Source organism: Cervus canadensis, chromosome 3 (assembly GCF_019320065.1).
Source record: "Cervus canadensis isolate Bull #8, Minnesota chromosome 3, ASM1932006v1, whole genome shotgun sequence".
Taxonomy (NCBI): Eukaryota; Metazoa; Chordata; class Mammalia; order Artiodactyla; family Cervidae; genus Cervus; species Cervus canadensis.
This window is the reverse complement of record NC_057388.1, coordinates 88,436,502-88,460,867: the sequence shown is the minus strand read 5'-3', so window position 1 is coordinate 88,460,867 and position 24,366 is coordinate 88,436,502. Positions and strand designations below refer to the sequence as shown.

The window sequence follows — 24,366 nt, the reverse complement described above, 5'->3', positions numbered from 1 at the left end:
GATGATTACAAATAATGCTGCAGTGAGCAATCTTAGACTTGTATCATGACTATAATGCGTGACTATAATCCAAAAAACAATGCTAACTTCCTTACCAGAGCTGCCCTGAGGGAGGGTCCATATTCGGTTCCCCAAAAAGAAATGGATTGGGAAATAATTATAAAATAAGTGCCTAGAATTAGGAGGTGCCAAGTCTTATGGAGAATTCAGTGTCTGTCTATAGAGTTCACAAAGCAGGAAGTCCATATTTAATAAAAATTTTAAAAATCCAGTTAGTGAACACCATGATCTGAAGTCCTACTCACCATGGTTCTGGAATGCTTCCATTTGGTTAGTTTATTGAGCAGCCTCAGGAGATTGATGCAGGAAAAGAGGTTCCTCCAGCAGAACTGGTTGTTGTCTCCAGCTTCCTGTAATAAGCCATGCCCATCATTATCTCATGGGGCTTCCCTGGTGGCTCAGATGGTAAAGAATCTGCCTGCAATGCAGGAGACCTAGGTTTGCTCCCTGGGTTGGGAAGATCCCCTGGAGAAGGGAATGGCAACCCACTCCAGTATTCTTGCCTGGAGAATTCATGGACAGAGGAGCCTGGCGGACTACAGCCCATGGGGTTGCAAAGTCAAACACAACTGAGCAACTAACACTGAGAGAGTATTATCTCAACCCTTCATGGATCATAGCCTTGTCATGACGAAGGGGCTTGCGTAACTCAATGAAGCTATGAGCCATGCCCAAGCAGGGCCATCCAAGACAAAAGGGTCACAGTGGAGAGTTCTGACAAAACGTGGTCCAATGGAGAAGGGAATGGCAAGCCACTCCAGTTTTCTTGCGGTGAGAACCCCACAAACAGCATGAAAATGCAAAAAGATATGAGACCTGGGAAGATAAGCCCCCTCAGGTTAGAAGGTGTCCAACATGCTAAGGAGAAGAGTGGAGGGCAATTACTAATAGCTCCAGAAAGAATGAAGCATCTGGGCCAAAGTGGAAACGATCCTTAGTTGTGGATGTGTCTGGTGGCGAAAGTAAAGTCTGATGCTGTAAAGAACAATGTTGCATAGGAACTTGGAATGTTATAGGTCCATGAATCAAGGTAAATTGGATGTGGTCAAGCAGGAGACGGCAAGAGTGAACATCGACATTTTAGGAATCAGTGAACTAAAATGGACAGGAATGGACGAATTTAATTTGGATGACCATTACATCTACTACTATGGGCAAAAATCCCTTAAAAGAAAGAGTAGCCCTCATAGTCAACAAAAGAGTCCAAAATGCAGTACTTGGGTGCAGTCTCAAAAATGACAGAATGATCTTGGTTTGTTTCCAAGGTAAACCATTCAACATCACAGGAATCTAAGTCTATGCCACAACCACTAATGCTGAAGAAGCTGAAGTTGAATGGTTCTGTGAAGACCTACAAGACCTTCTAGAACTAATACCAAAAAAAAAAAAAAAAAGATGTCCTTTTCATCATAGGGGGTTGGAACGCAAAAGTAGGAAGTCAAGTGGTATCTGGAGTAATAGGCAAGTTTTTGGCCTTGGAGTACAAGATGAAGCAGGACAAAGGCAAACACAGTTTTGTCAAGAGAACACACTGGCCATAGCAAACACCCTCTTCCAACAAGACAAGAGATGACTCTACACATGGACATCACCAGATGGTCAATACAGAAATCAGATTGATTATATTCTTCACAGCAGAAGATGGAGAAGCTCTATACAGTAAGCAAAAACAAGACCTTGACCTGACTATGGCTCAGATCATCAGCTCCTTACTGTAAAATTCAGGCTTAAATTGAAGAAAGTAGGGAAAAACCAATGGGCCATTCAGGTATGACCTGAATCAAATCCCTTGTGATTATACAGTAGAGGTGATGAATAGACTTAGTGATTGGATCTGGTAGAAAAAATGCCTGAAGAACTACGGAGAGAGGTTCGTAACACGGTACAGGAGGCAGTGACCAAAACTATCCCAAAGAAAAAGAAATTTAAGAAGGCAAAGTGGTTGTCTGAGAGGGTTTACAAATAGCTGAAGAAAGAAAAGAAGCGAAAAGCAAGGGAGAAAGGGAAAGATATACCTATCTGAATGCAGAGTTCCAGAGGTTAGCAAGGAGAGATGATAAGGCCTTCTTAAATGAATAATGCAAAGACGTAGAGGAAAACAACAGAATGGGAAAGACTAGAAAGCTCTTCAAGAAAACTTGAGCTATCAAGGGAACATTTCATGCAAGGATGAGCATGATAAAAGGATATAAATGGAAAGGACCTAACAGAAGCAAAAGAAATTAAGAAGAGGTGGTCAAAAAACACAGAAGAACTACACAAAAAGGTCTTAATTACCTGGATAACCACGATGGTGTGGTCATTCACCTAGAGCCAGACATCCTGGAGTGTAAAGTCAAGTGGCCCTTAGGAAGCATTAGTACGAACAAAGTAAGTGGAGGTGACAGAATTCCACCTGAGCTATTTCAAATCCTAAAGATGACGCTGTTAAAGTGCTACACTCAATATTGTCAGCAAATTTGGAAAACTCATTAATGGTCACAAGACTGGAAAAGGCCAGTTTTCATTCCAATCCTAAAGAAGGGCAATCCCCAAAAATGTTAAAACTATCGTACAACTGCTTTCATTTTGCATGCTAGTAAGGTTATGCTCAAAATCCTTCAAGCTAGGCTTCAGCAGTATGTGAACCAGAACATCTAGATGTACAAACTGGGTTTAGAAAAGGCAGAGATACCAGAGCTCAAATCACCAACATCCACTATATCACAGAAAAAGCAAGGGAATTCCAGAAAAATATCTACTTCTGCTTCATTGACTATGCTAAATCGTTTGTGTGGATCACAACAAATTGTGGAAAGTTCTTAAACAGATGGGAATACCAGACCACTTTACCTGTCTCCTGAGAAACCTGTATGAAGATCAAGAAGGAACAGTTAGAACCTTACATAGAACAACTGACTAGTTGAAAACTGGGAAAAGAATATGACAAGGCTGTATACTGTCATCCCATTTATTTAATTTATATGAACAGTACATCATGTGAAATGCTGGGCTGGATGAATCATAGGCTGGAATCAAGATTGCTGGGATGAATCACAGGCTGGTATCATCAGATATGCAGATGATACCACTCTAATGGAAGAAAGTGAAGAGGAACTAAAGAGCCTCTTGATGAGGAAGAAAGAGAAGGATGAAAAGCTGGCTTGAAACTCAACATTCAAAAAACTAAGATCATGGCATCCAGTCCCATCACTTCTTGACAAATAGAAGGGGAAAAAGTAGAAACAATGACAGACTTTATTTTCTTGGGCTCCAAAATCACTGCTGACAGTGACTGAGGCTATGAAATTAAAAGATGCTTGCTCCTTGGAAGAAAAGCTATGACAAACTTAGTGTATTAAAAAAGCAGAGACATCACTTTGCCAACAAAGATCCATAGAGTTAAAGCTAAAGTTTTTCCCACAGTCATGTACAGATGTGAGAACTGGACCATAAAGAAGGCTGAGTGCCAAAAAATTGATGCTATTGAATTGTGGTGCTAGAGAAGATTCTTGGGAGTCCATTGGACAGCAAGGAAATCAAACCAGTCAATCCTAAAGGAAATCAACCCTGAATATTCACTGGAAAGACTGATGTTGAAGATGAAGCTCCAATATTTATTTTGGCCACCTGACACGAAGAATCAACTCACTGGAAAAGACTCTGATGCTGGGAAAGACTGAGGGCAACAGAAGAGGGTGGCAGAGGATGAGATGGTTGGATAGCATAATTGACTCAATGGACATGAATTTGAGCAAACTCTGGGAGACAGTGAAGGACAGAGAAGCCTGGCATCCATGGAGTTGCAAAGAGTTGAATAGGACTTAGTGACTGAACAACAACAATTATCTCAACATCTACAAGGCTTTCCTTCCCACAGAGTCTGGAAGTCACTGTCGGTCAGTTCAAGTGAAGCCTTCCATATGAAATGCTTCCTCCTTTCCGTCCCACTCATCACATCCTCCCTTCTCCTCAAGGTATGCAGTATCCTTCCTCTGAAGTCACACAGCTGCCAATCCTGGAAGACTCTGTACCAAGAGCAAGTACTGCTTAGAAAGATGATATATGAACATAGGAATATCATTTGAGCAAGATTTCTTGTGTAGCTTTCTGCTTTAGGATCAGAATAAGAGATGATAGAATTTTACCCCCATACACTTTGCATTTATGTAAGCTATATTGGTAATAGCCAAGAATTATTCTGGCAGATTTCAAACAGTATTGGATGGATCTGATATTCATTACAGTTAATTTTTTTGAAAAAATCAACCTCCGCCCTCCTTTATCAAACCATATTGCAGTAAATTACTTAATTCTCTAGCATGGTTGAAAAAATGGCAGATGGTTAATTTGAACCAGGTGTTTCTCTTGAATGTTTCTTGATAGCTTGTGAGCACCCAACCAGATGGATGTCAGATCAGAAACAGGTAATTACTCATAGAAACATCTTTCAGGGACAAAAATAAGAGTGTTTATGGATTCTGGGGCTTGTAAATATATACTGGTGTCAGAAGCTACATGAATCAGTTAACATACATGGTGGTCAAACTAACACCTTGGAAGTTCCTCATGTCTTCAGTGTGAGAGGAGGATGTAGAAGTGAGGAATGAGTAGAAATCAACTGCTTTCTGTTGAGTGGAAGATTACCCCCCAACACACACAAATGAATCTGAAGCAAGCAAGGTAGACATACATCAACTGTGACATGAACAGCCAACACTTGTAAGGATATTAGGCTCTCCTAAAAATAAATAATACTGAGGATCAAGAAGTTGCAGGGAAACTTTTCAGAAATACTGTTTAGAAATGATGTTCTCCCAGGATGTTCCCTGGTGGTCCAGTGGTTAGGACTTGGCATGTTTACTACAGGGGCCCAGGTTCAATCTTGGGTCAGGGAACCAAGATCAGGCAAGCCACATGCGGTGGTCAAAATAATAATAATAATAACAATCTCTTTCCTCTAGTAAATGCTCAATATTGTGTTTAGAACCGGTCCCATGAAAACCATCTGTTTTGTTCTAAAAGAAACTTCCATGGGAGTTTCCACTCAGGTGCATTAGCTAATCTGGCTGGCCCAAAAAACAGATCAGGTTTTATAGATGTGACATCTTGTGTGGCTAACAGAGGAGACAGACTTTTATATGTTTATTTTTTAAAATAAGAAGCAGTGAAACAAAAAACAGGTAAGTATATTTCCATTGTGAGCTTCCTTTATCCTGATTTCTAATATGCATAAAAGCCTTGCATTCCTTATGGAGTATGGAAATAGCGGCCTGGTCTTGTAGAAGCAGCCCTGGAATAGGCACCAGGACACCTGGGTCATGGCTTTGACCCTGGCTGTATCATCTCAGGCAAGTAATTTCCCTGTTTCCTATAAGAGGTTGAACTAAGATGACCTTTAAGATCATTTTAGCTCTGACCATTCAATAACTCTGTGGCTTACTTTCTCCAGTTGGCTTAAAAGTTAAAAAGTTTTGAGTGACAGAATGTTGATTGTGGCTGCCTTTTCCTGAGAGCTGAGTCTCAAGAGTCCTAAGAGCTGCCCTAGTTCCCCCTGAAGGCAGTCTCACCTGCCCAGGGCCTTGCTCTCCTTTCCTTCTAATGATGCTTCCCTGATGCCTGTAACTAGTCCCACTTCTGGCATCATGGAGCGGGCATCGAAAGCATACATACTGGTCAGTGGCTCACCCAGGCTTGTCTGCTTTGTCAGAGCCTTGCCCAAGCCTTCTCCCTTCTTCCAACCCAACAAATTATCTTTTTTTCCAGAAAGCCTTTAGGTCTGTGAGTACCTATTTGGATTTGCCAGTCTTTTTATTTTTTTTTAAGCCCTGTTATTCTATTTATTTTCTGGCCGCACTGCGTGGCATGTGGGGTCTTATTTTCCTGACCAAGGATTGAACCCACACCCCCTGCAATGTAAGGGCAGAGTCTTAACCACTGGACCACCAGGGAAATCTCTAGATTTGCTCGCCTTGAAGATTTTTTAATGTTCATTTAAGGCAGGTCATCTTTCTTTCTTTTTTAAAGAACTCAGCATATTAAGTAAGATGCAAACTTCTGTTGGGGGATATATTTTGTGAACAGCAGCACTTGGCTAGCTATATTCTCCCATTCCTGGTACTTAATAGTATTCAAAGCAAGAACTTAACTCACTTCCAGCCAGCTAAAATTAAAAAAGAAAGCATTTGCCCATGTTCCACTCTCACAAATAAATATTTGTTTGCATACACCTCTGGTCTAAAGATTCAGTTCAGCAATCACATCCTACCCTTTCAGAGCATTTCTAAGGCACAATGGTTCTGTTCTCAAAGATCCATCCACAGCTCTGCTGAGTGAGCCAAGCCAAACAAAAAAACCCAGGCTTATGCCAATTAAGTGGATAATTAACTCATGAGGAAAGGAAGAACAGAGTGTTTCTTCCTTTCATACTGAGAAGATCAGATTGGTAAGAATCTGAGCACTGAAACAGACTTGACTGTTCTAGTTCAATTCTGTTATCCATAGAAGCAAAACCTGAGGCCCAGAAAGAGGAAGGCGGTTTGACTAAGATCACATAGTAAGCGCCCCAACCAGGGCTTAAACCTCGATTTCCAGTACTCACTGAATTCTAACACGCTGTCTTTAGTTACTACTCATCTTCTGACCGCACTTCAGGAATTCCAGACACACTTACTAAAAGAAAATATGGTTTGACCTCTTACTTTCTCAGCTTCTTTCAGACCTAATGGTAGAGAAGCTCTTTCTTATGTCCTACTGTAATTCTTACTTCAAACAAGCAAAACCACCACCAACAAAACACTGAGGTTTCCTGCCTTAAAGGGGAGTGACTGAGCCTTTAAAGAAATGCTGCAAAGTGTAAAAATATAATACAACTCAAACCTTCGTGTTTTTTTTTCTTTTAAAAATATTTATGCATTTGGCTCTGCCACGTCTAGTTGCAGCACTCAGGATCTTTAGTTGCAGCATGTGGGATCTAGTTCCCTGACCAGGGATCAAACCCAGGCCCCTGCATTGGGAGTCTTAGCCATTGGACCACCAGGGAAGATCCTTAATAGCTTATTAAAGTCCTGAAGTGATGACACTACTTTCAAATTGAAAACCAGCTCTTCACTGAGAAACTGAAATTATTTATTTTTTTTTTAAAGAGTAAAAAGTTTACTGAAAGGAAAAGTACATGTGGAAAGTCACATGGGTGAGCTCAGAGAAAGACTTGCACCTTTGGGAAGTTTAAATCCTTTATAAAGGGGCAGTTCTCTGGGTCTTTGTCTTCCCTCAGACAAGAAATTGAAATTATTAATAGTAACTTATCTGTTTTATAATGAATCTAGAATTTTATAGCCTAAGGAAAGCTGATGCTCATCTAATTCTAACCTTTCTTTCTTTTACAGATGAAACTCCTACAGCCTACAGGAAACTTGCTCAAGATCACTTAAAGCTGTAGTGGCAAAGCCCAGTCTGTCTGCCTTTTCTATATACAAACTTGGGTTTTTCATGCCATGTCAGTCCTGCAGTTATTTGAACCTATTTGCAAAAACATTTGCGAAGTTATAATACTTAGTGATTGAAATTCACAATAATAGTCATCTCTTGGTAAATGATTCTTTTAATTTATTATGGTTCACATAACTGAAAATGAAATCCTATTATTAGCTTACATCTTCTTTTCTCACATTGTTTTAGAATAACTTCCTTATCATATGAATTTCTAACAATTAAGTTCCTGCCAGATTAAGGACCTAGATCTAGGTATAAGAGTTATTATTCTTAAAGGTGATGTGAGGAGGTATGCAGGAAAAGAAAAGAAAATTTCAAAGTCATCTGGGAAGCTTTAGCAAACCATTTGTGCTTTGAGGAGGGATCTGGGGATGTGAGTTTAAAAAAAAAAATCACCTAGCACTCATAGAAAGGGTGACAATCAGGAAAATTGAAAAAAAAGCAAAAACAAAACAAACAAACAAAAAAACTTGTCCATGGTCCTTCTTTTGTATAAAACTTCATGGAAAATGGATGTATACCTTATGATATGTTCATATTTTATCTAGAATAGAGAAACAATAATGCTAATTGCATTGTTGGTTTTAAATAGTGACAGTGAATGTAAAAACAAAGACTTTTTTAAGGAGGTCAGAAATCACTGGCTAAATAATGCCTAAAAGGAATGCTAGAGACCTTAATACCTGAACATAAATAAAACAAAAATGAAAACAATAACACAAAAATCTTCTGGAATATATGTAAATATCTGGGTTAGAAACTAATACAGAAAAAAAGAGAAAATAATAGAGATAGATGAAAGGATCAAGCATATAAATTTAAGTGATATGAACATATTTTTATAGGTATTTCTGAATATAAATCAAACCCCAAATTGAGGAATTTTGTGATGAAGTACCTTTTAAGAATTAACTTAGGCCTTCCTTGGTGGTCCAGTGGTTAAGAAATTGCCTGCCAATACAGGGGACACAGGTTTAATCCCCGGCCTGGGAAGATCCCACATCCCAGGGGACAGTTAAGCCTGTGCACAACTACTGAGCCTGTGCTCTAGAGCTTGGGAGCTGCAACTTCTGAGCCAAAGGTCTAGAGCCTGTGTTCTGCAACTAGAGAAGCCACTGCAATGAGAATCCTGCACACCACAACTAGATAGCAGTTCCAACTTGCCAAAACTAAAGCCCAAGTGCAGCAACAAAGACCCAGTGCAGCCTAAAATAAATAATTTTTTTCAAAAGAACTTAATAATTTCACTTGCTTGATCTAAAAGGAAATGCCAAATATTTCTTTGCATATAGCCAGGTCATGTAAATCCTGACCCTCTGCTTTGGATAACACTTCACCACTCCACCTGTTTCTTTATGAGCAGAGGGTAAGATTGGGCAAAATACTAAGAAACTTCTAGCTCTGATACTCATTGACTTCAAAATACAATGTATGTTTATTTAGAAATTATAAATGTATTGTTGTAATAACATGATGTTATAAAGTACACATAAAGTTAAAAGGATATTAATAAATAGAAAAGATCTAATATATTTCACTTCTAAAGCATCATGTTACACACCTATTTTTCATACCATTGCTCAAAACAACCACCCAGACACTGAACATCCTATAATACTTGTTGAAGCCATAGCCCCTGCCTTCGCTAGCAACCTGCTTCCAAAGATCTCACCTAACTTCTATACAATCATACGTTCATCCTCCTTCTCTTATATTGGGGATTTAATTTTAATTTTTTCCTAGTTTAGTAGATTGAATTTGAACATAAACTTTTGGAAATTTAGAAACTGTAAGACTTCCTATGCCAGGGGGTGAGGAAACTGTTTAGTACATGGGTAAAGATGGCCTATTGCAGAGCTAGATATTTTGACAAAACGAGAATTTAGAAATTAATGTACCATTAACTTTGTCTTTATTTCATGTCCATTATATATGTAGTTAGAGCTTCAAATGATGTTGAACTCAGTTCAAACTCAGAAAACTGAAAAAATATGAATCAAGACTACCTTAGCCAAGTAACTCCACTTCTAGGAATGTATCTTAAGGAAGTAATCAGAGATAAGGTCAAAGATTCATGTGCAAGGATGTTCATTTTGGAGTTATAGGAGGAATACTGTAATAAATGCCCAATAATAGCATGAAACAATCATTTTTTAAAAAAACTAAGTAGTGGAATATTATGTGCAGCTATGTGAATGGAGACATGTAAAGTCCTTATTTTCTTAAATAATATGTGTGTGTATGAGTGAATACACACACACACACACACACACACATATATATATATATATATATATATATATATATATATATATATATAGCTAATTGCAACCAAATATTAACATTGGTTATAAACAAGTAGTTTGGGCTTCCCTGGCGGTGCTAGTGGTAAAGAACCCACCTGCCAATGCAGGAGATGTAAGAGATATGGGTTCGATTCCTGGGTTGGGAAAACTTCCTGGAGGAGGAATCCACTCCATGGCAATCCACTCCAGTATTCCTGCCTGGGGAGTCCCGTGGACAGAGGAGCCTGCCCGGCTACAGTCCATGGGGTCGCAAAGAGTTGGACACAACTGAGCAAATGAGCATGCACACAAGCACGCACATATGCAAGTAATTTAATAAGGGTTTTTTTATTTTCTTTCCCCTATTTTTCTGTATTTCCTCAATTTTCTTCAATAGTATATATCGATTTTAAAGTCTTGGGTGGGGGAAGAAACTTGAAATGTTATTTAAAGAAAATCCTATGTATTTAAAATGCCAGTATGCTGTGCTTTCAATTAATTCACTGAGCCTGAAGAAAGAGATAAATCTTACTCATATAAACACTAGCCCTCTCTGAGGACAGAAGCCATTAATTTAGATAAACAAACCACTGTATTGAGGATCTATGTGGAGTAAACTAGCTAGTTAAGTCCATGACTGGGCTCAGCGAAGTACTTCCAAGAAATAAAAAAATCTGTGGTTACCATATGAAACCACCAGGTGCCACTGTAGCTTCACAGAAAGGACGAGAACACCTAGCATGAATCTGTTTTTCATTACGGAAAGGTACATGCTTTCACCCCCTCTTAGACAACAACAGTCTTCTCAGAGGCATAACAATTATTTCAATAATTTTATGTTCATATCCCAAAAGGTCAATTGGAAGATATATGAAAGTATAGTTCCCATCAATCCCTACTTATGGGATTGAGAAGCTGACTGTGTTTTGAAATACACTATTCACAGTAGGATGGCAACCCACTCCAGTACTCTTGCCTGGAAAATCCCATGGACAGAGAAGCCTGGTAGGCTGCAGTCCCTGGGGTCGCAAAGAGTCGGACACGACTTAGCGACTTCACTTCATTATTCACAGTAGAGCTTTAATGCTGTCCGTGCACCACTGTTTCTGTTAGAAAGGGCAGTCCTCATTCCAGTCTGAATGGTGGGGCTGCATGTCTCCACCCTGGCTCTGCTACTTGCAACTACTTTTAACTTCTCCACCTATAAAGCACCCATGCCAACCTCATACAGTTCTTTTAAAGATTGAATAACATCATAAACAGGATTAGACAACGCATTACCTCTCTCTGCCAAGTTAAGAAGCTCCCAGCTTCCTTGTCTGCTGAGGCCATATCTAAACAAGACAGGGAATCTCTGCTCTGGTGCTTAAAAAGGTGCTAGACTTATGGGTCCTTCTCTCATTCAAGGTCTGTCAGCTATGAGGAGTGGACCTGACAAGACACTTCATCCCTTAGGTTTCTCATCTTTGAAATATGGGGCTGGGCCAAATGCTTCTCAGGTTCCCTCCAGTCACAAACCTTACAGTTCTGTAAAACCTGTGCCACACAAGGTACCACTGTACTTTTTGCACAATGAAGTTTTCTGACGTGACATTGTGTAGGTATTAAAAGTTGGGGACAAGGGGTTGGGGCACACACAGGTGCCATCATCTGATCATTTTTTAAGCTCCATTCATGTGAACATGGTGCTAGACTCTGGGGATATAAAAGAAAGATGATACTATCTCTTCCTTCAAGGAGTTTTCAGTCAAATGGAGAAACAGATACAGATAAACAGTTCCAGTGCAACAGGGTATGGGAATGGGCTGAGGTTCACTGAAGGAGCTGCAGCAATAATACATGATGAGGTAGACACTTGATTTCAACGTGCTGCCCATCAGTTTCATGGGATTCAGAAGGACTGAGGGACTTCTCTGATTTGCCTGGAACTGCTTCTGGCACGAGGAACTTTCTGGGTCATCCTTCTGTGGCCATATTGAATTTTGCCTCAGAAAGACTCAGGCAAGTATTTCCTGGGTATTTTCTGAAGTACACACCCCAGGGTTTATATAACCTTATGAAAATGAGACAAGCCTGTGACACAGAAGGAAGAAGACAATTAGGCTAGAGCAGCAGAGATGCACCTGCCATTCAGCACAGCTGTTCAAACTCAGCTTTAGCCCCATTATCTTTCTAAATTCCCCTCCTCCTCAGTGTCTTTCACTGACCCTTTTCTCTACAAAATGCTATGCTCAGCTTTCCCAAATCTTTCTCGACTGGGTCAGCAGAACTAAGTCCCTACTGCCTCTGTGCTCTTGCCAATATGCTTTTATTGATCTAACACTCCCAAACCAGGGCATGAGGGGGCTAGAGAAGAAAAGGAAGAGCAAATGCCAATCTCTGCCACCTGGCAATTTCAAAGGCTACCAAATCCCCACTCGCTTACCAGGCTCTCCGTAGTAAGCTCCGGCAAATCCTGGATGGTACAGCATGGGTAATCCAGGACCGAGATGCTGTAAGATGCAGAGATAAGAACAGGCTTTAGGTAAATGGCAAAGGAGCAAATGGCTACATCTGAAAGGGCAGGAGGTTATTTCTCTTCAGCTAGCCCCATGTATTTCTAGAACTGCTTAGTGACTTCAGCTGAAACTGAGGGTTCCTGTGCCAGGCACCTCCAGATCCAGTCTCCTCTCCTCGTAGCCAGGAGAAGGACTGACAGTTCTTTCAGAGGCAAAAGCAGAGAAAGCACCTCGGTATAGCCACCTTTCTCCTCTGTTCTTTAAAGAAATACATAAGCTTGTAGGCATTTGTGTTTCTGTGTTTAAGTGTATATTTGTGTGTATATAATTGTGCACCCAGAGAAGTTGCCCAAACTCATCCCACTTTACACATTATTGACTGTAGGATTTTTGCAGAAACTAATGACTGTGGCTGGCGATTTATTATGAAAGTGAAGTGAAAAGTCTCCAGTCAGTAATGTTAAGGTAACAAAAAAATGTATTACTATGTCTCTGGTCAGTAAGTTAATAACAACCTGTGAGAATGAAGACCTCTCCTGTGTCTTACCAGATGTTTCTGAAGGTTAGGAACTCGGGAAAGACCACAGAAGCCACTTCAAGAGGAAGCCTGAGGCAGAGGCAGCTTCCTGCAGCTGGGCCCATCTAGTAGCTCAAGGATGGTAACCACATCTGCTCCCAAAAGAGACACTGAGGGACCGCAAGGGAGCTGGAGGCTCTGCGGTGAGCCCAGGGAAGCAGGCATGAGTCAGCAGGGGAAGTAACTACCGCATGATGACGGGGACCCGGCCACTCCAAATGACAGCTCTTTCTTTCCTCCTCCCTCCTTCATGGGTACAATGCAGCATTTAGACTAGCTAATCTAATCTCTAATGCTCTTTCTGCTTCTGACATTCCATGAGGTTTGTCTTTAAAAAAAACAAAACAAAACGCAACTTTTTGGCCAGGCTGAGGGACATGCGGGATCTTAGTTTCCCGACCCAGGGATCAAACCTGTGCTCCCTGCAGTGGAAGCATGGAGTCCTAATCACTGAACCACCAGGGAAGTCCCTTTTTTTTCTCCCATGAGGTTTTTTTTCTTTTTAATTTATTTATTTTAATTTAAGGCTAATTACTTTATTCCCATGAGGTTTTAAACACCATTCCACTCTAGTTAGAACAACTGGACATGGATAAACGATGTCGGCAAAGCATAGGCTATAAAGAGGAATATGGGGCTCCTTGGGCCTCTTCTATATTTCAAAGTTAAAACTTTTATCCAAGCAAAAGGCAACAATTTGTTTGACTAGAAACGTTGACCTTTGTCCAAGAAACCCCCAAAGATAACCTAAAGGAACCAGGGTAGGAGAGGAGAGGGCCGTGGATGTACCTACTAGGTTCTCCCAGGGTTGCCAGTTTCACACTGCTCCGTTAGGATAAAGATTCCTGGCTGGCTCATCTACTTATCTACTCACATTCTACTGACAAAGCCCCATGGCAAAGTAGGTACTGGCAACCGGGAAATGAGGGTGGGGAATCCAAGATGGATTTGTTTTAATCTCATTGTATTAAATTCTACCCTAAGGGGGCATAAAGTTCCAAGTTTCTAGCATATCTAGATTGTAAGAGCTATGAGGAAACTGCAGTAGCAAGCTGAAGGTGCTCAAGTTCTTGAGATTATGCAACAGTAAAGCTCATAAGTAACACACAAGAGGAACCCTGGACCCAGGCCGACCTCAGCAAACAGTGCAGTTTGGCACTACCACTCTTCCAGCTCCAAAGGGAACCCGAAGGACACTTACTGGATTGTCTGCCCCCCGCTTCTAGGCCCACAGTGCGGGGGCACCAAGTTCCTGAACCCCTCTCCTCAGCCAGTTTCTGATCCAAGGGTGGACCTCTAACCCTGGGCATGTGGAAGTGGAACAGGGATCAAGAGCCAGTTCAGTCTCTGAAGTGGTACAGGAGCACGTTTAGCTCAGGTGGGCATATTTTCACTAAGTGGCTTAGACATATTTCACTTAGTTGCTCAGTTGTGTCTGACTCTCTGTGACCCCATGGACTGTAGGTGGCTTGCCAGGCTTCTCTGTCCATACGATTTTCCAGGCAAGAATACTGGAGTGGGTGGCCATTCCCTTCTCCAGGGCATCGTCCTGACCCAGGGATTGAACCTGGGTCTCCTGCATTGCAGGCAAATTCTGGGTTAGGAAGCAGACAAAACTATTTGTCAGTGACAGAGGAAAAGTTGGAGTGGAGGTGCAGAGGCCGGGTGGCCACAGGAAGGTGCAGAGGCCCCCTGGGTTCCATGTGCTACAGACTGACCCTGAGGCCCAGGGCTGCACCTCTGTCCGAGGTTCTTCAAGATAACAACCCACCCATCTCCTCCTAACAAATCCCCGTTCTGTGTGAGCTGACACGCACAGGTGCCTTCATGAAGCTGTGGCCCTTCCCCAGCTTCACCGACACTTTCAGTTTTCCCTGGTGGACAACTAGCACGTCTTAAGTGCCATTTTTAAGGGGCAGAAGTCTCTTTGTAGTGAGGATAAACCCATTCTCTAGTGCTTCCTCCAAACAGGAAAAGTAAAGCACTCTCATCTTTGTTTATCCTAACTAATGTTTATAAAAGTCTATGATAGAGTCAGAGTAGGTATTATTCCCACTTTAAAGATGAAGATACTATGGCTCAGAGAAACACAGTGTCTTACACTTGAGATGACACAGCTAGCAAGTGGCAGGTCCAGGTCAGGAATCCAGGTCCTGTGACTTTGGGTTCTGTGTGTTTTAAGCTACACAGAAGTAGGCTGTCTCTCCAGGGTGGAGTTTCTGGCAGCGCTGACAGACTGTGGGGCCAACATCTCCTAGCCCCTCTCCAGCCACCTCAAGTGTCACGTCAGCCTTCTTCTATTTTAGGAACCTTGCCTCTGGTAAAGCACTTCTGGGCAACTCCACTGATTAACATGCTTCCGGTCTTTGTGTAAGCAGCAAACTGAGGAACAAGGACCTACTCTGTTAACCCCCCAAGTACCCACTTGGCTGGAGCAAGCCACAGCAACTGTGATTTAACCCTGCCTCTTCTGCTTACTTAAAGGGTCATGCTGGTGTGCTAACCTTAAGTAAGTTAATTAACCTTTCTGAATTTGTTTCCTAATTGATGAAATGGGAATAAAACTTGTTGTGATATGTCTTAGCACTGATGAGGAGATTAAATGAAATAATGGACGTGAAAATACTGCAGTTTTTAAACCACAAATTGATCTATCGAAGTAAGGGCCTATTGTTTACCTTTAATTACAAATTCTGTATAACCCTTTATAAAATTGATTCAATTTATGATTTATACTAAAATCAGGGCTGGCCAGACAAGCCAGATGCTTCACAAAATAACATTTTTGGATCCTTCTGCCACAGGGCTGAAATTTATCGGTGCAGCCTCTTTTGAGTTATGGCATTACAGTTTTCAAAACTATTAAGTTACAAATATCTTTGTGAGGAGGTCAAATTATACATCCCACCAGAAATACCTCAAGAAAACTAAATTTGACAGTGACAGCTCTAAGACAGAAAGGACCAGGGAGAATGGAAAGGCGGCTCAGAGACAAAATAATTTCTCAATCCCCAAACCGCCTTTTGAAATAAACCTGTCCAGAGTCCTTACCCATTTTTGGCAGTGATGTAGGACAAGATATTTTGATTGAAGAACTTCAGGATCAATGGGATGCAGTTGGCAAATACCAAATGTTGTGATACATATTCAAACTGAATTAAAAGATGAAAGCGGAAAGGAAGCTTACTTTGGGGAGAAGAGAAGGTCTGTATGAAAAATAAAGAGGCAAGTACAATTCTGACATCCATTCCTAAGAATACCCACTGTCCACTTGTGTTAATAGTCTTCCTGTCTGGGAAGTGGGGAGGGCCATCTTCAGCCAGCCTAGCCTACACAGAAGGGGACAGTCTGCAGTGTGTGTATGTTGCAAGTGCCTGACCAAAAGCACAAAATGTACACAAGCCAGAAAGAAAATCCTACTCCAGATAAACAGAGAGAATTGCTGTGAGATTTGTTCCTAAGCTCTACAGGAAAAGGAAGGCTCCCCAAGGGAGTTGCCTTCCATTCCAAAGCTCTGGCTCACAGGGGTTTCAGCTGTGATGGACAAGCCAGGAACAGGTGCAGCCCGGCAACTGCCGGCATCACTCAGGCAGGATGGATGCAGTGCGTGGTGACCAAACGAACCACTGGAGTGAGGGCTCCAGGTGGGTCTGGTTCACTGGACTAGCCCCTATACTTAGAATATCAGTATTTTAATGAATCAACAAGAGTCCTTCAGTCAACAGATAATGCACTAAGAATAAGTCCAAGATCTTTTTGATGGGTTAAACAATAGAACATAGCACTCCACTTGGCTCTCTTGAATCTGGATGGGGTTTGCGTCCAGGAAGACCTACTGGGGCAGTGTCATGCAGCTGTGCGACCCGGCTGTTGCCCATGATACACTGAAGAGCATCACACAGAGTTTGTCTCCAGAATCCAAACTACTCTAAGTGGAGAAACTGGTTGAAAAAGCAGAGAACTGCAGTGTTTTAAATCCCTTAGCTCTTACTGATTCCTGATCACCATAAAATAGCCATGGCAGCACACTCAGCTGCCGTCTCCCCAGGTGTGTTGTTAGAAGTGAGGAGTCAGCTTGTGTTGCTCAGTTCTCTCTTCTGCTCAAATATCTTCTCCCCGGCAGCTGACCCAGGGTATTTTACAAAGCCTCAGGTGTATGAGCCAATACAAACCTACTGTCAAGTGATGGGAAACATCTTTCAGTTTGAGATGTCTGTAGCCTTGTCAGGACACACTGACACGTACTGGCAAGGCCCATCAAGCCACCCACCCGTCTGGCTGTTGATCCACATGTTGCCCACCAAGAGAAGCAGACAGAAGCACACATACGCAGATCTCTTTCTACTAGGAACACTATTTCTCACTCATCCCTCCCTATTCCTCCCAGCCCTGCTGCTGCTCTGCAAACACTGGTAGGTGTGTCCGTCCTCGGGGTACCCTAACACACTACAAGATGTCTCTGACTGCACTGAAGTGGATATATATCCACGTTGTACAGCTGAACCTGCCATGGACACAGACTCTGCAGGGCCTCCCTGCACTGAGCTCCTGCTGTTTTAGCAGCAAGGTCGGCTCTGACTCCTCAGGAGGAATGGGGCAGAGCCTCTGTGGAAGAATGAGAAGCTCCGCCTCCTCTCCAGGTCTCACCACAGAGAACACTCACTCACTGCCCCCATCTTCTCCTATGTCTTGGCAACACCCACAGCACCAAGTCCAAACTCCTTGGCATGGCAAACATTGCTCTTATGGGGAAGCAGGTTCTTAATGTCTGCTAGCCTCAGTGGAATAAAATAAGACCCACCTCGCAGGGTTGAGAGAATTTAATGAGATCCCACATGAACTGAACAGAGTGCCGGCCACAGTGTAATACTAACCGTGTGCTAGCACAGGTATTACTCTCTGCTCCCCGCCGTCCTCTCCAGCTTCACGTTACCACCGGACCTCCCCATCTCCCTCTACCCCATGCAGAACTCCAGAAACATTTGATTAGTTTCCAAAGGTACTTTGCCCTCTCCCCTCAGGAGTTTCACAAATCAGCTTTTCTGCTTTAAATGCTTCCTGCCATCATTCCCTGACAACAACTGCACCCTGGCTAACAAGTTTTCTGTAGGACTCAGGTTAGGAGTCACAGCTTCTCCACCTCAGGCTGGATTAGGTGTTTCCATAGCAGCCAATACTTAACCTGTAACACAGCGCTTATCACTCCATAATTGCCTACTTCACATCTGTATCCTTTAAAAAACTGCAAAGCCCTTACGAGCCAGAGTATGCCTTATATAGAATTCCATCTCAAATGTTAGAAGAGTGCTTCACATACAGAAAAGTATGCTCGACACCACCCCCCGCCACCAGTCTCCTTTTGGTGGCATGCTTGAGTCCTGTCTTCCATTGCTTCAAAGCTGGCTTGGCATATTCCCAAGAAGCTAGGGATTCCTACCTACGACCCCTGGATAATGTTCAAAGGACACAGACGTTTGCAACTTTCTAGGACAATTCCCCACCTCGTGCCCCAAGCTTGTGCAACATGTATCTGGATTCTGCATGACAAAGAAAAGGCTCAACGATGCTCTGCTGGACTCCAAGACCCTTGTGTTCTTCCTTTGGGCGGCAGGACCTGGAGGACACCTGCGGGGTGTGGAGAAGTGCTCTGAGCTGCTCACCTGGTAGATGTGGTTCAGTTTGAAGTGTTTGAGGAGCAGAAGGAGCAGGGCAGAGATGCTCTTTACAATGATCTCCTTGTGCCTGTTCACATCGATGCCCAGCTTCATGCTTTGGAGAACAGTGATGCTACAATGGGGAAAGGAAGAGTCAGTGCAGAGGGTGGCCTTAGTGAGAGGCCTACGAGGACCCAGGTATTTGGGACAGATACAATACACACCAGTAAGCCAGAACCTGAGAAACCTGAGCTGTGCTAGGGAAACCTCCAGACTGCCCACTTGTGAGTCCATCTGGAGAAAAGTTCCTCTGATACCTTTGTCTCTCTCTCACCTTTGGCAAGCTTGTCCCTTAGCAATGTCCACCCACATACACATGCAGTCAGTCATTGGCAATGATGTGGCCCTCCAGACCCTCAATTCTGGGCTCGAAAGAGCACAGAGAGAGCACTGCAGTGGAAAGGGGCTACTGGTGACAGAGAGGAGACCTCCTTGGAGACAATCCCTGTAAGTGTTAACAAGGTGAGGCAGGGACGAGAGAGACTCTGCAGACATGAGAGTGAGTATTCAGCAGCTGCCCCCACTGAAGCACTTACGGCATCTCCTCAGGCAGGACGTCTGCCAGGATATTGATAGAGTCTGTCTTAGCCTTGGAGGTGGGGGCTGCAGCCAGTAGAATCTTAAGTAGAGCAATCTGGGAAGCAGAAAATGAGGAAATCTACCCCATTCAACAAGGCTATCCTTCCACAACTCAACAGCTCCAAGAGAAGTGTTTGAAATCCTTGCTCCAAGTTCTTCACTCAATAACCAAAGATCCCTACCACCAGAAGGGCAAACTGGTGCCCAGTCCTGACGGGCCTGCCTGGGAGGCTAAGGAGCCTGAAGAGATGTGCTTACAGACTGTTCTGCGTCAAGACTGCTCTTTCCAAAGTGGATGAGAGAAGGAGCAGAGAGAGTGGGGGCAATGCCTAGAAGTTAGGTGGGAGGGAGAGGCAAGATCCACCCCCACCCTCTTCCTTCCTCTCCCTCAGACCATCAGCATCCTCCCCTCGTAGACTGAGGCCAATTAGGACACCGGACGCCACGGCAGACCTCAGAGGGACTAAGGCACTTACTCAGGAGAGGCCCCTGGTGCATCCTGCATGGAGCCTACCCCATTCCCCACCTCTCCCAAACAAGGACTTGGAGGTAAAGACAAGTCCTCCTTCCTCTGGGAGGAGCCCCAAGGGGAGATCAGAATTCTGAAGTGTCAGAGAACATGGCCCGGTGGGTGAAGGCTCAGGAAGCAAACTCAAGTGACACAGGGCTCAGCTTAGAAGGGCTCTCTGCTATCTCTTCCTCGCAGCTGAGAAGCTCTCACAGCCCTGATCTGGCCGTCTCCTTACCATGTACTGGGGGAGGCTATACAGCATGCCCTGGTAGAGGATTTCGCATGGCGTCTCTGGTACCACCTCTTCCCCCTACAGCAAGAAAACACACAGTTTGCTCAGACCGTTTTCCAGCTGACCAAAATCTATCTTTCCTTGGCTGTGGAGGATGGCAGGACAAGAGCTGGGAGTCAGATTCATACCCGAGCTGTGTTCATGAGTCACTGCAAGACCCTGGGTCAGTTACTTTCCCTCTCTGAGACCTAATCTCCTCTTTCAAGGATCAAGGACTGGTCTGGAAGAACTCAGAGCGCTCTTCCAGCCCTGAGAACCTATGATTTTAGTTGTCCCGTTATCTGGAATCCATCTAGAGTTCTTCCTATATCGCTTGCCAGGTCAGAGGCAGAACTCCCACCGAGGATTTGGCTCATACTACTGCTTTGCTGTACATACATGGGCTTAGCTCAGGCCACAGGTATGCCTGGGACATTGGAACTGACACCCCATACAGAGGCACTTCCTATGGTGTCAATCCGAGGCCATCTGAAAGCTCAGGGAGGCTCTGAAGCCAGGGAGGAGAGATGGATGACTACACAGAGGGGGCTAATGAAGGCCTGCAGAAGCAGTGAGCAGGGAAGAGTTTAGGTGGATGCCATTTTCTTTTCTTCTCCAGTACCCTCCATGACAGCCCTGCTTTTGGACCAGCCCCTTATGCACAACTCTGTCCTTGTGATGACCCCATTTAAGTCCTTTATCAGAGTGGGGAGACAGGGGCCTCTAGTGCTCAAGAGGCTACTTAGGTCACTGTCACCTTTGGCCAATGCAATCTGTCTTCCCCCCAGGTCACCCTGTGACAGGACAAGAGTCACCGCCATGAGACCCTGAGGGAGGGATAGCCAGGCCCTCTATCCCACACAACGCTGCTGCTGCTAAAATGGACACAAGTCTCAACATCCTGGCGACCCTGCATGTTTATCTTCTGCTTTCTAAAAGGCCTATTTCATACATTCTCCCCTCTCTTCAAACCAACACCCTCAACCCACAGCCCCTCAACAGTTGCTGATCCTACTTCTCAGTTAACAGACAAAACAGAAGCAATCAGACAGGCATAGCCTCATCTTCTCAACACCAAATCTACCAGAGTCTCTACCTTCCCATGTGCCATGAAGGATGAACTGGTTACTTCTATCAAAGGCTATCCACTACTGGTGCTCATACCCTTTTGTTTTGTTGAGTGCTTCGGTTCTGTAATTATATTTCTCCTGGATCATCCCTCTTAGGACATAAACATACTCCAGTATCTCCTCCAATAACACTATAAAACATTCCCTTGACCCCACATTCTTCTTAAGCTACCACCCCATTTCTACCTTCCTTTTCACAACAAAATTTCTGTGTGGTTTGTCTATGTTGACTAAGCCGACCTCCTTTCTTTACATTCCTTTTTCAGTACACTCCAACTAGGCTTCCAGTCCCATCACTTCCCTTGAGGTTGCTCTTATCAAGGTCACCAGTCATTTCCACGTTGCCAAAGCCAATGGGTACCTGAAGTCTTATCAAGCTCCATTTGTCAGCAGCATTTGACACAGCTGATCACCTCCTTCTTCTTAAAAGGCTTTCTTTTCTTAGCTTCTATGGCATCATTCTCTCCTGGATTTCCTACCCTCTCACTGGGTGTTTTTATTACTCCTCTTTCCTGGCTCCTTTCCTGGCTCATCCCATTCTCAACATACTGGTGTGCCCCAGGGCTTGGTGCTGGGTCTCATCCTCTTCTCTCTCTCCTCCCTCCTCAGGTTACCTCAGCAAGTTCCATGGCTTTTAACACTGTCCATGAGCAAACAGTTTCCAAATTTATTTCTCTTAGTCAGTCCTCTCTCCTAGAACTCTAGGCCCATGTATCTAATTGCTTGGCTGCTCTACATGGGTAGACATCTAAAACCCAGTACAACCCAAATAGAACCGTTGATAAAACAGAACTCCTGGGAATTCCCTGGCAATGCAGTGGTTAGTACTCTTGTACTTTGACTGCTATGGGCCTGGGTTCAATCCCTGGTTGGGGAACCAAGATCCTGAAACCCATGCAGTGTTGGGGAAAAAAAGAAAATTGGGGGAAAACATATTTTAAAAAAAGAAAACATAACTTCTCATCTTGACAAACTGTAGTTACTCTTTATTTTTTTGGGCTGCACTGAGGCAACATGCAACTTCCTCAACTGGGATCAAACCTGTGCCCTCTGCAGTGGAAGCATGGAGTCTTAACCACTGGACCGCCAGAGAAGTCCAAATTGTACTTATTCTTGATTGCCCTTTATGTCTCTGTATCCACATTCAACGGAACTGCAACTCTTGTCAGCTATACCTCCAAAATATAACCCCAATTCATCCCCTTCTCCCTATCTCCACAATTCCGTGCTGTTCAGTCGCTAAGTCGCGTCAGACTCTGTGACCCTGTGGACTGCATTATGCACCAAATTACTACCTTGGTCTAAAACACCATCATCTCTCATCTTGATCATTTTTAGTCTCCCAACCTCCCTGCTTCAGCTCTTTCCTCATCAAGCCTTTACAAAGTAGCCAAAGGTTTTTAGAAAGATAAATCAGATCATGTCACTCCCGCTTAAAATCTCTGAAGGCTTCCCTTTGTCATGTCAATCAACTTCAAGCTCCCTATCTTTGCTTAAATGTCCTGTGTAAAGCGGCCCCACACCACCTCTCTGACTCCGTCATACAACTCTCACTCCATGCTCCAGCCATAACAGTCTTCATTCTCTACTTCTAACACTCAGCTCGCTCTTACCTTTAATAAGGCTGTTCTCTCTGCTTGGAATGCTTTTTGCCTTGATGTTCTTATGGCCAGCTCCTTCTTGTACCTCAGATCTTGGTTAACTGTCACCTTCTCAGAGGTCTACATACCCTGACCGCCCAAGCTAAAGTAGTCTACTACATGGTATGTCATCCTATTTCAATTTTCTTAACTGTCTCTACCATTCTCTGAAAATCTTTGTTTCTTAATAACTATTGTTTTTCTCCAACTTTATTGTGAAAGTAGAGACCGTGCTTGCCTAGTGTGCAGTGAGAGTCCCGCAGCAGACACACCAGTTCTCTGACAGCACTGCAGAGACCTCCCCCTGTGCAGGCCTTCCCTGGACTCACCAAAGACATGGGGCACTTCTCCAGCTCCTCCTCATTCTTGATCTGAACATCTGCAATGGAGACGTACTTGTGCTGGGAACACAAGATGTCAACAAGGGGCTGAGGGCCTTGATCACATGTGTACCAGCCTCTTGCTTAACCTCCCCAATGACGAGGAATTGCCCTATTTATGGATCTGTCACCTCAAATAAACCATGCACTCTTTGAAGGCAGGAGTCTTCCTGACCTTTGCATCATGAACATCAGCAAAGTTCTTTAATACAGTATTTTTATTTATTTCATATTTCCACATTGGATGGGCAGCAAATACCTTAGCATCTACCTTCAACCAAAGTGCAAGGGGAAGAAAAGAACAAGCCCAGGCCTAGGACCACTGCTCTGAGAGCTCTGCTGCAGATGCCTGTATGTGTGTGCATGTGCGAACGGAGTGATAATGATGAGGTAAGGCTGGGCTCAACATCTGTGCAGGGAATAGACTACTCTTACTTGTCCTCACATACACTCTGGATAGAGCAGACTGCTACTTGATCCTGGGCCTGTGGAAGCTACTGAGCCTCTAAGGAGGGAGAAGTGAGAGGAAAGGAAGTGATAAGTGGGAAGAGGGAGAGTAGGGTGGGAGGAGGGAAAAGCAAAGAGAGAAGAAAAGATAACTTTTTCATTCATCTAAATGTAGGACACTGAATAGGTAGGGAGAGACATGATTTTTTATCTGCTTGGCCAAAACCCTTGCAGAGGAAATACAGAATAACAGGTTCAGAACATGTCTAGTGGAAGAGCCCCACCCAGGACCCAGGACCCTACTGGGGGCCATCCAATTTGTACTGATGGGTCCCTATCTCTGAAGACTGACAGCCCAACCTGCTCACCTGCTTGAGGGTCTTCACACTCTCGTGAATGGGCCTGGGTAATCCAACCAAAGTATCTGTGTCCCTGTGAACACAAGATACATAAAGGTCAGAAGTACAGAGAACTACCTATACTCCTGGAGTCACACAGACCAGGCCACTTTCACCTTCTGGTCGCCTGGATCTTTCTCTGCAAGTTATCAGGTCCCTCATTATTGCTTCAGGACACAAAAAGAATAATGGTACAGAGAAGAGTCCCTGTAACTTAGGATTTCTGTATAGTCTAGTGGGGACTCACTTTGTCTGGAGTAGGTTCCTATTTAAAAGGGCATGTTGCCCAACAACACTTTTGACAGCAAAACAGCAGTAAGAATGGTTTCTGAAGCTTTGCAGTGACCAGTGAGGATTCATGAAGGTAGGGAGATGGGGAAAGACTGGATCTGTTCCCACCATG

The 24,366-nt window shown here is 43.5% G+C and overlaps 1 protein-coding gene across 1 annotated transcript in view; it reads right to left on the bottom strand.

The window, feature by feature from the left end:
* STRIP2 (striatin interacting protein 2) overlaps nucleotides 1-24,366 on the bottom strand; it is a 46,769-nt gene that overhangs the window by 5,923 nt on the left and 16,480 nt on the right. The window contains exons 12-19 of the mRNA XM_043463700.1: nucleotides 23,934-23,997; nucleotides 23,068-23,139; nucleotides 19,933-20,007; nucleotides 19,144-19,241; nucleotides 18,554-18,680; nucleotides 15,945-16,045; nucleotides 12,244-12,310; nucleotides 306-410 (exon numbers count right to left, since the gene is read on the bottom strand). Of these exons, the coding sequence (XP_043319635.1) occupies nucleotides 306-410; nucleotides 12,244-12,310; nucleotides 15,945-16,045; nucleotides 18,554-18,680; nucleotides 19,144-19,241; nucleotides 19,933-20,007; nucleotides 23,068-23,139; nucleotides 23,934-23,997 (709 nt within the window). The remainder of the gene's footprint in view (nucleotides 1-305; nucleotides 411-12,243; nucleotides 12,311-15,944; nucleotides 16,046-18,553; nucleotides 18,681-19,143; nucleotides 19,242-19,932; nucleotides 20,008-23,067; nucleotides 23,140-23,933; nucleotides 23,998-24,366) is intronic.